Source organism: Felis catus, chromosome F1 (genome assembly GCF_018350175.1).
Source record: "Felis catus isolate Fca126 chromosome F1, F.catus_Fca126_mat1.0, whole genome shotgun sequence".
Lineage (NCBI taxonomy): Eukaryota > Metazoa > Chordata > Mammalia > Carnivora > Felidae > Felis > Felis catus.
Window position 1 is genome coordinate 40,835,113 of NC_058384.1, and position 17,734 is coordinate 40,852,846.

At 40.0% G+C, this 17,734-nt stretch overlaps 1 protein-coding gene across 10 annotated transcripts in view; it reads left to right on the top strand.

Annotated features, from left to right (window-relative positions):
• The first annotated feature begins 5,449 nt into the window (after positions 1-5,449).
• PPP1R12B (protein phosphatase 1 regulatory subunit 12B) overlaps positions 5,450-17,734 on the top strand; it is a 213,868-nt gene continuing 201,583 nt past the window's right edge. For 6 of the 10 annotated variants that reach the window (XM_019821983.3, XM_019821984.3, XM_045048676.1 and 3 more), the window contains exon 1: positions 5,458-5,911. In XM_019821983.3, the coding sequence (XP_019677542.2) occupies positions 5,621-5,911 (291 nt within the window). In that variant the 5' untranslated portion in view covers positions 5,458-5,620. Of the gene's footprint in view, positions 5,912-17,734 lie in introns of all 10 variants that reach the window. The other 4 variants (XM_019821985.3, XM_011290936.4, XM_003999376.5 and 1 more) reach the window with 2 other exon arrangements.

The following is a 17,734-nucleotide window of genomic DNA, read 5'->3' on the forward strand; positions in this document are numbered from 1 at the left end:
CAATGCCCGGGGGAGGAGCGCAGCGCCCTATTGGCTAGCGCTCTGACCTGACTTCCGCTCGCGCCGCTTTCAAATCGGAGCGCGCTTCCGACCCCACCCGTCCATCTCTTACGCGGAGCTGTCGTTCAGGGCTGAGACGCTCGTAGGTTCTGCCCGGCTGCAGCAACTGGTGTGGCCCGTGCGGTGACAAGTTCTGTTATGAAGTCAGCTCTCTTTGTCAGAGCAGGCAAGAAGTTGGAAATCGCCTCATAGGAGGAGCAATGAAGGGAACCGGAAATATTTGAACTGGAGAAGGGAATGCGTGATACGTCTCTTCATTTAAGTATTCTTTCACATGGAAAATTCAGCTTCAGAGGACACATCAAAGACCAATGGATGAAAGCTAAAGCGATGCAGAATTTAGCTCAATGAAGCACTGTAGCAATTAGAACCTTGAAGAACAGAACAGGTAAACTTGAGAGGTAGTGAATTCCTTCATCACTGGAAGCGTTCAAGTGGAAGTTAATTAGGGATAGTGCAAAAGGAATCCTTGCATTGGGTGGAAGTTTAGAATAGATGACTTTGAGGCTTTCTTCCAACTCTAAAAGTGTGGTACTACCTGACCAAGGAGGTGTCTGTTTATGGCTAAGCTGGCATTGACTTCTCAAAGGTTCCTCGGCTCCGTGAGCATACATGGTGGCTTGGACCTGACTTGAATCTAAAGGACACGGCTGTAACTTGACTAGCCTTTGGGAATACTGTGGGTGGGAAAACAACAACAACAGCACACACACGAAACCCTCATCTCCCTGCTTTCAGCTCATTGTGTGGCTTTGGAACAATGGTGGCATAGGAGTAATGACCAGTCTTCCTAAACTTGCAAACCGATATAATTCTGGCCGCTGCAGTGATTTCTGCATGTAGTCCAGAACGGTGTTAAGTAGCACGTGGTTCCGGGAGCCCACTGCCTGGTATGTTACCTCTACCCTGGAGACCCACACATTCACTAGCTCTGTGTCCATGGTTCTACCCTGGGGATCCCCACGTTGATTTTAAGAATGAATCAACTAAAGTGGCTTATGAATTACAAACATAAGGAGTCTTAGGACTGTTCAACCTAATTTCCAGTTCACTACTGGGGTTTTGCATTTATTGCTAGTATTTCCTCATTGTAATGAAGTGTTTTCTAGAGTTGGCTGCTTATGTTACTGCTGATTTTTTTTTTAATCCCTTCAGTGTCTTTATTTTCTTCCTACCCCAACTGTAATTGAATCTCAATTACAGTTATATCTTCAGAATTGAAATGGATTACTTCCTCGGAAGAGAAATGAGTCTTAAACATCTTTTTTCTTTTTATTTATTTTGAAAGAAAGAGAGAGAGAATCCCAAGCAGGCCCTGTCTGAGAAATGAGTCTTAAAAATGTCTCTTAAAGGGGCATCTGGGTGTCTCAGTTGGTTGAGCAACTGACTCCTGATTTCTACTCAGGTTATGATCCCGGGATCATGGGATCCAGCCCTTCATTGGGCTCCGTGTGGAGCCTGCTTGGGATTCTGTCTCTCGCTCCCTCTGCCCCTCTTCCCCTCTCTTGCACTGGCTCTCTCTCTCTCACTCTCTCTCAAAGAAAAAATAAAAAAAAATATTAAAGACATCTCTTAGAAAAAGCAGGAACTGTGTTGAGTCTGGTGGAAAGGAGAGATAGTATCATAAAGGAAGCGAATGCCAAAAATTTTGGCAACCAAATTGAAAGGATTGAATAAAAGAAAAAAGGTAAAGAGAACTCCAGGGGCTAAATGTACAGTTTCCATTTGTCCACCAGAGGGAGGTATGTCAACTGGTGAGAATAGAGGCCAGGCTGAAAAATTTTTGTTAACCGTATACAGGTGTTATTGCTTTTATAAAGGAAGTATTCTAATATTATGATTTATTTTTTAAGTGTATTGTGGGAGATTACTTAACAAAAATTTCTTCACCCAAGAATATATATGCATCATAGCTAGTTCCCTTAATACATTTAAAAGCAAAAATATATTTGTGATTGTCAGTGTTTACTCATTTGAATATAAAATATATTTTCTTTAATATGGAGTATTTTTTTTTAGTAAATCTAAACTATCAGGTTTGTTTAATGGACCGATGATATAAATTTATTCTCAGAAATTCCTGGTTGGGGGAAGATGTTTCAGAAAAACTTCCATGATTTTAATTTTGAAAAACTTTTTTGAGCCATTATACACAGATTAATTTTGTTTTATTTTTTGTGGCATGGCTTTTTTTTTTTTTGCCTGAGCCAGTTAAATTAATTGGTTTATAATACTTATTACTGCTTTTTGTAATCACATAGCTGAAGATACATTCCTCTCCTTCCAGATAGGTATGCACTTAAATTATCTAAGGAACTTAGTTACTTATATTTTTCTTTACAATCTCCAAAGAAGGCATTACACTCTAATGGCCTCAGGATAACAAAAGCAAATAAAATAGATACAGTAAGGTAGTATTTCCTGGAACTTCCTAGTGTTGAGACTGAATTCTTCCTGTTGAAATTTAAGTGTACCTCTTAGGAATGAAAGGATTTAACTTGGACTTGCTCAATTTTAGCGTATTTATACCACTAGCACCAGATGTGTCTTCTTCCCTGATTCTGAATGTGAAAATAATACAGCCAAAAGAAATGTAACATTATTGATCTCTGAAAATTTTACCCCAGTTAAAAAATTCTTATTAGAAAACCATTAGGTCAGTAAAATATACAGTTCAATAATACATGCTTTTTTTGAGGAGCCATTGTGTATCAGGAACATAATATTAAGATAGTATACATGGATTGCTGCCCAGAGATTTGTCTGAGATTTCAGCAATTTGTGTTATGCCAAAACCTTGCCCCTCTCTACTTTTTGGCTTCTATCTAGATTGGCAGAGTTTAGTTAATGATGGTTTCTTGAAGAAGGTTAAGCATCTAGCTGGATATTCTTTCCTATCTGATATAATATCAGTGTTTCTTTTATCCTATAGGGAGAGTTCTGTTTGAGAGCTTGTGGGAAATGTTAATTATCAGCAAGAGGCTGAGTTGTAATAAGAGGTTTAATGTTGACAAGTTACAAAATGAATCTCATACAGAATATTTAAAAAAAATTTTTTTTTCTACGTTTATTTATTTTTGAGACAGAGAGAGACAGAGCATGAATGGGGGAGGGGCAGAGAGAGAGGGAGACACAGAATCGGAAGCAGGCTCCAGGCTCCGAGCCATCAGCCCAGAGCCCAACGCGGGGCTCGAGCTCACGGACCGCGAGATCGTGACCTGAGCTGAAGTCGGACGCTCAACAGACTGAACCAACCAGGCGCCTCTCATACAGAATATTTTTAATTGCAGTAGATGAAGAGGGGTGACAAGTTCTACAGTGAGTGTAAATTACTGCACAGTAGTAAGGAAAACAAGGCTATATAAAGTATAAATGATTACATCTTAACAATTTTATTTTTATTTTTTGTTTAATTTTTTTAATGTTTATTTATTTTTGAGAGAGAGAGAGAGAGAGAGAGAGAGAGAGAGAGAGAGCAAGTGGGGGAGGGGCAGAGAGAGAGGGAGACACAGAATCCCAAGCAGGTTCCAGGTTCCAAGCTGTCAGCACAGCGCCCAATGAGCCACCCAGGCACCCTCTTTTTAAAAGTTTATTTATTTATCCTGAGAGACAGAGAGAGAGAGAGAGAGAGAGAGAGAGAGAGAACATGCACACAAGTGGGGGAGGGGCAGAAAAAGAGAGAGGGGGACAGAGAGGATCCCAAGCAGGCTTTGCACGTGTGCAGAGATTGATGTGGGGCTCGAACTCATGAATGGTGAGATCATGACCTGAGCCGAAGTCAGATGCTTAACCGACTGAACCACCCAGGCACCCCTTTATTTATTTATTACAGTTTATTTTGAGAGAGAGAGCACATGCACACGAGAGCGAGTGGGGGAGGGACAGAGAGGGAGAGGGAGAGAGAGAACCCCAAGCAGGCTCCATGCTCAGCACAGAGGGGCTGATCTTACAAATCATGATTTCATGACGTGAGCCTAGATCAAGAGTCAGGCACTTAACTGATTGAGCCACCCAGACGCCCCTTGATAATTTAATGCATATTGTTATTCACCATTCACAAAGATGCCATAGTAGGACAATATTTATAAAGTATTCAAGAATATCTAATTAAAGCCTATTGTGGATACACATGGTATTCTAAAACATAATATTTTGCATTTGCATGTCATTGTTCATTTAATTCTCAATTCATCTCAGGAGAAGTTGAGGCAACCACAGATGTTCACAATGGAATATAATAAAGTTTCCCTTTACAATGACCTAATCACTTGTAATAATTTTTAATGAAAAATTTTATATATACAGAAGACTATTTGAAAACATACAGAACCTAATAATTGTATATGTTCTCTTTCATTATGGACACCACATTTAATTCTATTTTGTCCATGGCCTTAGCCCTGGTATAGGTATTAAATCAGGCTTCCAGGTTTTATAACCAAGTTTACTGTGAATATGAAAATGTCCTGTTTGCAGCCTTGGGAATTTAGTATGCCCCATAGTTGTCGTTTTGTAACTTTGCGGGGGGTGGGGTTAGAAATCATGAAAGATAAGGTATCCACTCTGTCTCTTAAGAATTTAAGACCCAGGATAAGGGTAGAAGAGGACGAGGGAGAAAGAAGGGAAGTTAATATTTATTGTGAGCATAAATGTGCCAAGTATATTAGTAGGTATCCTTGAATGTATTATTTGATCCACAGGACTATTCTGTGAGGTGTTACTATTCCCACTTTACAAATAAGGAAACAGGCTCAGAGAAATCAAGTAACTTGTTTAGAGAAGTCAATTCAATTTGAATTGAAAGCTTATATTCTTTCCGCTATCCTGGGATGCATCCTTTCCTGGATCTTTTTAGGGCCTAAAATGTAAGTGTCTCATTCAAAGAATTGATGTATAATATGTACCACTGTATATGTATCCATGCTCCTCCTCCCCATGCACCTTTAGTGATTAATACGTATTAACGTATTATACGTTATAATGTAAATAAAACTCTAAATTTAGAACCACGGCATAGATTTGAGTCTTTCGGGTACTTTATGTCTAGTTTTCCCCAACAGAAAATAGGAATAATTACTGCCTCTTTTGCACTTCAAAGGACTGATGTGATAATTAGGGACCCAAGATTAGGCGGCAGTCACTACAAGAATAAACTACAACTCCCAAAATGCTCAAAGAGGCTGACGCCGGTCCGGGAAACAATTCCAGCTTTAGGGCAAAGGTGACCCCTCTGGGTCCCGCGGCTAAGTAGGGAGAGGCTGTCATCGCCTCTTCAATGATGCATCCAGGGATTTGTAGTTCCCTCAAGGCCATGGCCTGCCCTCGGGGCCCGTCTCTTACTACAAGTCCCGTGATGACCCGAGGCGCGGGCAGCGCCTGCGTGTTGAAGCCGAGGGAGCGTGCGGGCGGTGCTAGTGGCGGGAGGAGTAAAGATGGCGGTGCGGGGGTCTCCGCCTTCTGCTCCCGGCTGAAGCGCTCTGAGGGAAGCGGCAGCGGCAACTGGGGCAGCAATAGCAATCCAGTGGTGGTAGTTTCAGCAGCGGCTGCTGAGGCCGAAGCAATGGCAGAATTGGAGCACCTAGGCGGGAAGCGGGCGGAGTCGGCGCGAATGCGGCGGGCTGAGCAGCTTCGGCGCTGGCGGGGCTCGCTGACAGAGCAGGAACCCGCGGAGCGACGAGGCACCGGGCGGCAGGCGCAGACTCGTCGCGGGAGCCCAAGAGTCCGCTTCGAGGACGGTGCTGTCTTCCTGGCCGCTTGCTCTAGCGGGGACACCGACGAGGTGAAAAAGCTTCTGGCAAGAGGTGCAGACATCAACACGGTCAACGTGGACGGTTTGACAGCCCTGCACCAGGTAACTCCTTTTTCGGCTTCATGGGCGTCCAGTCTCCTACCGATGAACCTGTGACCCCTGCGGGCTGCCCATGGAGAGAGTGTTAGTGTCACCGCCGAGCCCTCCTGCATGGTCCTTTGGGGCTAGTCGGTTTCATTCTTGGCCAGCTTCCTCCACTAATCAAGTCTTTTTCAGACTCCGGGGTCTCTACCTGAAGGAATAGTGTCACCCAGCTGCCTGGTCAGTGTTTGTATTTCCCTCCACCTACTTGAGTTGTCATGGTTACTGATGATTTGGTCTCCGGTGTTATCCCTATAGATTAGTCTTCTTCACTCGGTCTGGTTGGTGTGCCTGGACACCGCGGCACTCGTGTAAGCATAGTCAACGTCATTTGTCTGATGCCTTCTCAGAAAATTCAGTTTTCCGTTTGTGTGACCCTATGATAGAATATCTTCGATCAGTCAGAGAGCAAAGCCCTGTATTGGGTTAAGGCAAGCAGATCTTCTGAAACCACACCTCTTGTTTTGCTGGTTTGTAATGATTCAGAAACAGTTTGTGTCTCCTACAGGCTCCTAGAACACCCCTGACCTCATCGTCGTAGGCGTCTTCTTAGGAGCATTACCTCCCTAAGAGCTCCCTATGGAGAACCAACCTACTGAATCACTTATGTTTGTTTGATACTTGTGGAATAGCCTTTTTCCTTTCTTTTTGCTTAAAGCTTTCTATAGAAATCATTTGCCCTATCTGTAGCTATAGTACATGGATTGCGGATAACTTAACAATGCTGTGCTTAGTAATGACACTTTTACTTGTCTCATCTTATGCAACAATTTTCTTACTTATGCAGTAACCTTCAATATATACTGACTGTCAGCACTAACTCCACTCTCCCTTCCCAAATGGAACTTCATCAGTTACTTCGGTGAGCTGAGAGCTGGACACCCACTCTTAATCTTTCTTATTTCTCTTTTTCTGTTGTGTGTGCAAAGTCAACGTGTTGGCATGAGAACCCACTTCTAAATAACAATTCCGTTTTGCGTCTTACCACTTCACTGAATGTATCAGCCAATAGCTTAAAATTATTCCTCACTGTGTTTGCAACCCTTCTCTCTCAGATGGAGGAAACTTCTTTTCATCCTATTTGTATCTGTTTTATTTTCCTACTATAACAGTGCCCCACCTAAGGTAGCAGCCAACATTTGTGTGGTCCTTTGCTGTTTAAAAATTCTTTCATATGTCTCTCCCCTATATGAATCTCAGCAGTGATTCTTGAAGTAGGTGTGGCAAGTAGTGTTGTAATTCCCATTTTACAGATGAGGAATCTGAAGCTCAGAAAATTGTTACTTGTGCAAGATTAGGAAGGAGAGAAGTTGCCCTCAGGCATGGATTTTTCAGACTTAAATTCCAGAGCTTTATATATCACCTAATAAGAAGCTGAGTATAAATAAGATATATGCTAAGAGGACCATATTCATTATTTTAAGTTTCCGAACTCTTTGACAAGGTGAATTTTTATTTAGGAGATTGAGATCTAGATTCTGGAAGGAACCATTTCATGGGTTTATAGATGATAGAGAAATAGAATCCAGTTTTCTGGTCCCTGTGTTCCTTTATTGAATCATGATTCTATCAAAGTATTTTTCTTAGTGTAACGCAGTAGCCCTGTTGCTTCTAAGATGACTCTGCTCTCTGAACCTGGTCCTTACCAAACACATTTTAATAATGCCCCGAGAAAAGCACCTACTTTGACGTCACTCTGGTAGGTCTCCTTCTCATACAAGGTGACCACTTTTCTGTTCCCTTCTCCTGAGGCTGACCTTGTTGGTGCCTTTTCTTCTATCTTAACCACCATCCCAGATTGTGAAGTACAACTTCTCTCACTTAGTATGCTCTTCACATTCAGTAATCCTTCGAAATAGGGGAGGAAGGAGATGACAGCTCTGAGTTGTGTTTGGTTCTGTTTTTTAAAACACCTGCATATGTAATATTGGCATTCCTCCCTGTTTATAGGGCTGGCAATGAGTTGAATTGTATAGGTTTACTCAATAATAGACAAATTCAGCTAAAGATTAAACTGCTCGAAGATTTGAGGCCAAATAAATCTTATGTTGAGAAACAATCTCTTTGTTTGAATCAAGACAAGGGGCCTTTATTGGCTCAGGAACTCTTTCTCAAGTTAGTTTCCATAGAGTGACAGTATGTTTCTCCGTGATCTGAAGAACTCTTAAGGTATAAAAGGTTATATTCAAAATGTGAGACTGGAGCTGCCAGTAGCTGAACAACTGACTCTGTGACCGTCCTTCTGTGAAATGGAGAGTGGTACAATTATCTGAATTATTTAAAATATCCACCTGTTATATATGCACGATATGAATTATCAGGATAATTGCTTTCTTTCTCCCTTTTGTTTGGTCATGGCCTCTTGACCAACTGTGAATTACCATCTTGGCATGTTGGAAGAAGCCCCCAGATGATACTGGTGGTTGACTTTTCTCCTTTCCCCGCAAGGTCACAAGTAGATGATTTACACTTCGGGTTGTGGTGCCTTGATGCTACTTTTGACTTAGAGACCTTTCTTTCTTGGCAGCCTTTGCTTAGGCCACGAGGTGCTTGAGTCAATGATAAGCTCCAGGGGGCCTATTAATAATACTTGAAATAGACTGAGGTAAGAAATAGCTCAAAGGTTAGACCTTCTCTTATGAAAGTCTTGGGGACTGATACAGACTAACTAAGCTTGGATGAATAAATTGTATATGCTCTTAGTATCCCAGGGCGACCAATGAAAAAGGCTTTAATCTGATCTGATAACCCTTGAAAGCATTTCTTTGCTCCCAGAGGAATTCCCATTTCATTTATTTATATACATTATAGGGCATGAAGTGTGGGTTAATAATTTTGTGTGCAGTGGTACTTCTTGAAATTTAATTTTATTTATTTATTTTGCAAGGTTGATTATTGTCACCTATCTTTGTATCCTTAGTGTTATGATCTTGGGTGCTCTAAGTCTAGATATAAGCTCTTAAAACTGTATCTGCCATCTTGTTGGGCTGCTGTAAGAGACAGGTGCTTGTTTTCAGAGAGATTTTCTGGGATTTGTTAGAATGAATGCCTGCTTATTTCTTCAAAATATAGTTTATTGGGACTTATATTTGTGTTGGGTGTAGTGGATGCTAATGTCAGTCCACATAGAGACCAGAATGAGTCTATACTTGACTCAGAAACTCAGGTTGGTTTTGTAATGGTCTCAGAGTCCGAGTTTGGACCCTCAGGGTCATCCCAGACTGGAATTCAACTCCTAGTGTTTTCTGTTATTCTAGAGCTGCCCCAATCTGACCTGTAGCTTCAGGGAGATTAAAAATATCTACTTCTCAGGAAGAAAGGTGGAGATAGAAACAGATGAGAAGGGAAGGAGGAAAGGCAGAACAATTTATATTCAGAGTGAGACAGGGTTAAGCAGAAGAAGACTAAGATGATGATGTGTTCAGTTCAGTATAGTATGAATGTGTGCCAATAGGTATGGTGAAATAAAACGTGTGTGTGTGTGTGTGTGTGTGTGTGTGTGTGTGTGTGTGTGTGTTTTAAAGTAATCTTGGGGCGCCTTGGTGGCTCAGTCAAGTGTCCGACTTCAGCTCAGGTCATGATCTCACAGTTCGTGGGTTTGAGCTCCGCATCGGACTCTGCACAGACCATGTGAAGCCTGCTTGGGATTGTCTCCCTCTTTCTGCCCCTCACTCGCTCGAGCTCTCTCTTTCTCAAAATAAATAAACTTTGAAAGAAAATAAAATAAGGGGTGCCTGGGTGGCTCAGTCAGGTAAGTGTCTGACTTTTGATTTTGGCTCAGGTCACCATCTCACAGTTCATGAGGTTGAGCCACACATTGGGTTTTTTACTGACAGTGCCTGCTTGGGATTCTGTCTCTCACTCTCTCCTCCTATCCCATGTGCTCTCTCTCTCTCTCTCAAATAAATAAACTTAAACAAAAAACAACAACAACAAAAAAATCTCTATGCCCAATGTGGGGCTTGAACTCATGACCTCAGGATCAAGGGTCACGTGCTGTATGGACTGACCCAGTCAGGTGTCCCTAGAACTTGTATTCTTAACCCTTTCTCTCTCTCTCTCTTTTTTTTTTACATTTATTTTTGAGAGACAGAGACAGAGCACGAGGGGGAGAGGGGCAAAGAGAGAACTAGACACAGAATCCAAAGCAGACTCCAGGCTCTGAGCTGTCAGCACAGGGCCCGACATGGGACTCGAACTCGTGAACCATGAGATCATGACCCGAGGCGAAGGTGGACGCTGAACTGACTGAGTCACCCAGCACCCTTTAACCGTTTCTCTTTTATTCCAAGTTCATTACTTATTTCTTATAGTTCCATCTGTGAAATGACTTTGCCTTACCCTATATATTGAATTTTGCTTAGTGTCAGGACCCAAGACAATATGGGATTAAGGAAATCTTATTGGCTGCTTCATTATTGTGGATCTAGAATAATCATCCTGAGTCATTTACTCTTCAGATTGGTTGATATGATGCATCAGGCTATGTTGGGCACCTGGCCCCTTGCCTTATGAGTATTAGTCCCAAGTTTCCATGCCATAGTGGACCTCAGAGCCAGATTTGAAAAATAGGCTTATTTTTATGGTGGGGTATTTTTCCATTTTGTTTTGTTTTGGTTTGGTTTGAGTACAGATGTAAGTGACTTTTATTTGTTTCCTAGCCAAATTTTTGTTGCCCCGATCTTAAAATCCATCTTGTAGAGTAGCTATATGCTATCATTTGGGCTTATAGAGTCTTCTCTGTGGGTATTTTTAAATAGGTAAGCTGTCAGTGTGTGTAGTTTAAGCATAATTCTGCTAAAGGTAGAAGGTTGGACAGGTTTTGTTGGTAAATTAAAATTAGGTCATTGCTTGCTTATTTTTATTTTTAAGTATTTTTTAAATTAAAGGATATATACAGTATATACAGTATAATTCACCTTTTTTACATGTAGAGTTCTGTGAGTTGTGACAAATACATGCAGTTGTGTAACCACCGCCGCAGTCAAGATATAGAGGATTATTGTTATCCCCAAGATTTCTTTGTGCTCCTCGTAGCCAACTCCTCCTCCCACCCCCAGCCCATGGCAGTCATTCATCCATGTTCTGTTCCCATAACCACAGTGCCATATAGATGAATCATACAGCATGGAGCCTTTTGAATCTGGCTGCTTTCATGTGCTAGAATGCATTGACATCCATCCATTTTGTTGAATGTGTCAGTAGCTCAGTGGTCTTTATTGCTGAGTGGTAGTCCAGCATATATGTGGAAGTACTACAGTTTGTGTATCCATTCACCAGTTGAAGGACATCTGGATTATTTCCAGTTTTGGGTAATAATGAGTAAAACTGCTAGAAGCATTTGCATTCACATTTTTGTGTGGATATGTTTCATTTCACTTTGGTTAAATTCCTAGCAGTGGGATAACTGAGTCATGTGGCAATGAACTTCAAAAGAAACTGCCAGACTTCTTAAGTGGCTTTACCATTTTGCATTCCAACTAGCAATGTATGAGTTCCAGTTGCTTCATCCTTCCTGTACTTGGTATTATCTTTTTATTTAAGCTCTTTCTAATAGTTACGTAGTGATAAGTCAGTTTTAATGACTGTAGTAATAATAGTAGTAACAGGAGCTGTAGTAGTTAGTAGTAGTTATTGTAACGCCCACTTATGTGGTATTTACTCTGAGCCAAGGACTCTTCCAAGTTCTTTTAATATATGAACTTGTGTGTAATACTTAAAACAGCTCATGAGTAAGGTATTATTATTAGTATTATTGTCTGGATTTTACAGAGATGGGGAAACTGAGACACTGCCCATGGTCACACAGATAGTAAATGGCAGAGCTAGAATTTATTTGAGCCCAGGCAGTCTGACTGTAGAGTCCGTGTTCTTAACTATATGTTGCCTCTTACTGGACTAAATTGCCTCTCATTCTTTAAAAATTTAGGAAATGAAATTATAAAAAAAATTGAGAGTGATTTAAAATCAGGCTACTTGGAGTATATCTCCAATAGTTAATATACTATTAACATTTTAGTATATTCCTTTCAGATTTCTTTTTTAACATTATATTGAGTTTATATGTATGTGTGTAAGAACGTCTTTACAAAGTTGGTATCATACACTGTCTCCTGGTTTTTTCACTTAATTTTCCTTGTAATTGTTTTCCTATATCATTGAATATGCTTTGAAAGTAAAGTTTTTGATGTTTGAATAATATATCATCATTTGGATATGGTTTACTGTATTATCTTCCTTGTGAGAGATTTTATTAGATTGTTAATTTATAGCTAATATTGAATACCTAATAGCAGATTGTCTGTGTGCTAAAGTGTATGTTTGTTGATAGATAGGTATAGTTTCTGCCCTCAAGGAACTCAGAGCCTGGTTTGGAGATAGATAGATAGATAGATAGATAGATAAATAAACAATTAGTTTTAGAGTGATAATTTCTATGATAACAGGCAAAGATGCACTCCTAAGTGGAGGGACAAAGGAAGGCAGTCCATGATGGTGCAGCAGTGTGGGCAGAGAAATAGGAGTAAATCTGGTGTGCAGGCAGAGGGGACACAGCAGGGTCCAAATGGATGCATTTGGAGAGTTAGGGAAGGGGTGAGGATAACATCCTAGAGGACTTTGAATATCAAACACCAGACCAAGAATGCTTGATGGAGTCCTTAGCAGAAGACTTTTGTGGGTTTGAGCAGGGGAGTTAACCCAACCAAAGTAGCATTAAAGAATATGAAGCTGCATTTGGATTTCAGAATGAATGGAAGGACACAGATGAAAGAACCAGCTGAGGAGCACCTGGGTGGGTCAGTTGGTTAAGCATCCGACTCTTGGTTTTGGTTCAGGTCATGGTCTCAGAGTTCGTGAGTTCAAGTCCCATGTCGGGCTCTGCGCTGATAGCACGAAACCTGCTTGGATTCTCTCTCTCTCTCTCTCTCTCTCTCTCTCTGCTCCTTCCCCCTCTAAAATAAATAAATAAACTTAAAAAGAAAGAAAGAACCAGCAGAGAGGATGGAGATGAGAAAGGAAAGAAAAATACAGTTCTAGCCTGTGAGTCTGAAAGAATTTTGTTATTCAGATGGATATAGGAGTTAGTACAGTTGTGGACCAAGGAGCTCTGAGGACATCCAAGTAGAAATACTGTATCCGTGATTCAAGACTAGTCATCACCTCCCTATATAGGGTCCAGTCTCCTCATACTTAAAATGAGAGAGTTGGATATTAGCATAAAGGTGAGAGTTGAAGCAGTGAGTGTGGAAGACAAGAGGAGAAAATATAAAAGAGAAGAACAGAAAACACAATTAGGTCGTAGGCAGAGGATGCAGAGTTCCAATTAGAGCCATAGGAGTGTGTGGTAGGCTGACTAATGTCCACTCAAAGATGTCTATATCCTAATCCCCATAACCTGTAAATATGTTACCTTGTATGGCAAAGGGACTTTGTAGATGTGATTAAGTTTAGGGTCTTGAAATGGGAAGATTATCTTGGATTATCCAAGTGAGTCCAATAAAATCACAAAGGTCTTTATAGGAGGGAGGCAGGCAGGAGATCATAGTCAGTAGTAGATGCGATGATAGAAGCAAGAGACTGGAGTGATTTGAGGAAGGGGCTGTGAGCCAAGGAATGCAGGCAGCCTCTGAAAAAGGCAAGGAAATGGAGCCTCCCCTCAGAGTCTTAAGAAGGAGTTAGCCCTGCTGAAAACTTGATTTTAGCCCAGTGAGACCGAGTTCAGACTTCTGATCTGCAGATCTGTAAGATAATAAATATGTACTGTTTTAAGCTACTAAATTAAAAAAATATTTTTTTAACGTTTGTTCATTTTTGAGAGACAGAGAGAGACAGAGCATGCGTGGGGGAGGGGCAGAGAGAGAAGGAGACACAGAATCCAAAGCAGGCTCCAGGCTCTGAGCTGTCAGCACAGAGCCCCACAAAGGGCTTGAACCCACCAATCATGAGATCATGACTTGAAGTCAGATGCTTAACTGGTAGAGCCACTCAGGTGCCCCTAAGCTACTAAATTTGTAGTAATTTGTTACACCAGCAATAGGAAACTAATACAGAGGAGAACCAGGAAAGCACAGTGATATTGAGGAGTTTCAAGGAATGGATGGTGAATAATGTAAAAGGAAATTGAGAAGAAGACCAAAACAAAACAAAACAACAACAACAACAACAACAACAACAACAACAAAAACAAAAGCAAAAACTGTTGGATTTGGTCATATATAACCGTTAAAGAACAGTTTGAATAGAAGGATGTTTTTGAGGGCTTTTGTGGCGATTATATGAAGTTTTTTCATATTAAGGATAACTTAAATTAATCTTTCTGTTGATTTTTGGAAGTAAAAAACTAGATTTGCCATCAATATGATTCTGTGAATTAGGACCCAAAATATGTGAGAAGACTCCTAAAAAGCTAGCTTTTGGCTAGTTCAAAATAATGAAAATGGTTTCATTATTTATGAGTTAAGAATATTTTAGAATATTAAATGTGATACTGGACCCCAAAGGTTATATTCCTATTACTGAAGAGCTGATTAGCTAGTTGAGATTATTTTATTTCCCAGTTCTGGTTTGGCCCATTTCCCACTCATTAGCACTGGCAGCCTTAGGGGAGCAGTATTAGGGAGGTTAGTACCAATAAACAATTTCTTTTGCCATTTATTCTTTCACATTCATTTGTTGAATCTCTACTTGGTGCTTGACTCTGTACTTCTTGTTACTTGTTACTTAGCAATTGATACATTTTTAGAAATGAACTAGAATTTGGGGAATGCTCTCCAGGATAGCTGGTTCCTATTATCATTTATAATAGGAAATTGGCTACCTAGTGATTTTCTATTTTAGCATTCTGGGTTTTGGGTATTTTATTCATCCGTATTTGCGATTATTTTCATCTATGCTTGTGGATTCACACACTTCTACTTAAAGATGGTGAAAAGTGGAAGTTTGAGACCTTTAATATATCTTTATGTTTTAACAGAGTAATAATAAATTCAGATTAGTGATCTTGACCCAGAATTTTATATAGGGCAAGGAATTGAAACCTCGTTTGGATTGCTAACTAAGTTTGTTAAGTTGGGGCAGGGGATGTGTTGGGGATCCCCCCCCCCGCTTTTGAAGCATTATTTATTTATTTATTTATTTATTGAGAGTGAAAGAGAGTGAGTGTGTATAGTGAGAGAGGGGCAGAGAGAGAAGGAGAGAGTATCTTAAGCAGGCTGTATTCACACCCTGTATGAGCCTGACCTGGGGCTCCGTCTCGCCATGGTGAGATCATGACCTGAGCCCAAATCAAGACCCAGACACTTTACTGTCTGAGCCACCCAGACGCCCCTGAAATGTAATGTAAAAACTTTTTTTAAATCTTAGATTTTATTTATTTTATTTTTATTTATTTTATTTTTATTGTTTTAAAAATTCTATTTTTTTAAAAATTTAAATCCAAGTTAGTTTTTTAACATATAGTGTAATAATGGTTTCAGGAGTAGAATTTAGTGAGTCATCACTTACATATAACACCCAGTGTTCATACCAACAAGTGTCCTCCTTAATGCCCATCACCCATTTAGCCCATCCCCTGACCCAATACCCCTCCAGCAACCCTCAGTTTGTTCTCTGTATTATATTTTTTATTAAAAAAATTTTTTTTAATGTTTATTTATTTTGGGGAGAGACATAGAGTGCGAATGGGGGAGGGGCAGGGAGAGACAGAGAGAAAGAGAGAGAGGGAGACACAGAATCTGAAGCAGGCTCCAGGCTCTGGGCTGTCAGCACAGAGCCGGATGCGGGGCTCAAACTCACAGACCACGAGATCATGACCTCACCCAAAGTTTGACACTTAACTGACTGAGCCACCTAGGAGCCCCTGTTCTCTATATTTTAGAGTCTCTTATGATTTGTCTCCCTCTCTGTATTTATCTTATTTTTCCTTCCCTTCCCCTGTGTTCATCTGTTTTGTTTCTTAAATTCCACATATGAGTGAAATCATGTGATATTTATTTTTCTCTGACTGATTTTGCCTTAGCATAATACATTCTAGTTCCATCCACATTGTTGCAAATGGCAAGATTTCATTCTTTTTGATCACTTAGTAATATTCCATTGTGTATATATCTATTTTTTAAGTAATCCCTGCACCCATCGTGGGGCTCAAACTCACAATCTGGAGATCAGGAGTTGCTTGCTATACCAACTGAGCTAGCCAGGCACCCCTTAAATCTTAGATTTTAGATTGTAACCAGTTTGAGTAAATTTGGGGGGCTTGAAGTTTAATCAGGCAATGATGAGTTTATATTCATTTCATGAGTCAATTTAATTGGAAAACTGAATCCTTAGTTCTTAATATTGAAAATTGATCTGCATGTGGCTTCTAATGAATATTGTAGTACATTGTAGTTATGGGATGGATTTGTGTAAGAATTTAGAAAAGATTTTGTACCTAGTATCTTAAACATTGTCATACTCTGGCAATCTTTTGGAATTATATTTAAATGCAATTTTGGGAAGGCATTTTATATTGCCATGCTCTGAATATCCATCTGTGATATATATAGTATACAACTTGGCTGTTACGTGTGAATTTTTGGTCTAATGACCCACTTTCTTTTTATTTTTTAGAGAGCTTTTTAATTGGGGCAACCGGGTGGCTCAGTAAAGCGTATGACTTCGGCCCAGGTCATGGTCTCATGGTTTGTGAGTTCAAACCCCATGTTAGGCTCTGTGCTGACAGCTTGGAGCCTGCTTTGGAATCTGTGTCTCCCTCACTCTCTGCCTCTCCCCTGCTCATGCTGTGTCTCTGTCTCTCTCAAAAATAAACATTTAAAAAAAACCACTTTTTTATTATAGATTATTTCAAAATATAAAATATAAAGGTAAAGAGAATAGTATAAATGAATTCCCAAAACTTATCAGAGTGGTTCAGTTGGTTAAGCATCTGGCTCTTGGTTTCAGCTCAGGTCATGATCTCATGTTTTGTGGGTTTGAGCCCCGCATCGGACTCCATGGCCTGCTTGGGATTCTTTCTCCCTCTCTCGGCCCCTCTCCCTGACTCAAAAAACAAAAACAAAAACAAAATGAAAAAACCAAAGTTAAAAACATCAACTCATGGCCAATCTTATTTCATTTATAGGTCCTTTTCTCCTTATCCCCAATATACTGGATTATTTTACATCCAGCCTCAGATATAACATACTTTTGTTTGTCAATATTTCAATATGTATATCTAAAAAATGGGAATGTAATAAAAACAATCACAATCTCTTTATCACACCTAAAAATTGAACACTTACTCCTTAAAATTATAAAATATTCAATAGTGTTTAAATTTCCCTGATGGTTCATAGATTTTTTTTGTACAGTTTTATTTAAATTAGGATTCACATAAGGTCTGCATTGGTTCATATGTACCTTAAGACCCTCTTAATCTATAGTTTCCTCCTCACTTTTTTCCTCTGCATCTTATTTGTTGAAAAACAGGATTGTTTGTACTATGGTTTCCCACAATCTGGATTTTGCTGACTGTATGCTTGTAGTGTTAACATGTTCGTTTGTCTCCTGTATTTTCTATAAATTGGTAATCAGATCTAGAGATTTGATCTGATTCAGATTTAAATTTTTTGGTAAAAGTACATCATGGCTGGTGGTGTATATTACTCTCAGGGGGCATATAATATCTAGTTATCTCTCTCATTGTGGTTTAATGGCGTTGGTGGCCTAATAGAATTTTGATGTTTCCAGCCAGTCTTGACTACACCTGAATTTTAGGAATTCATTCATTCTTTTAATTATCAT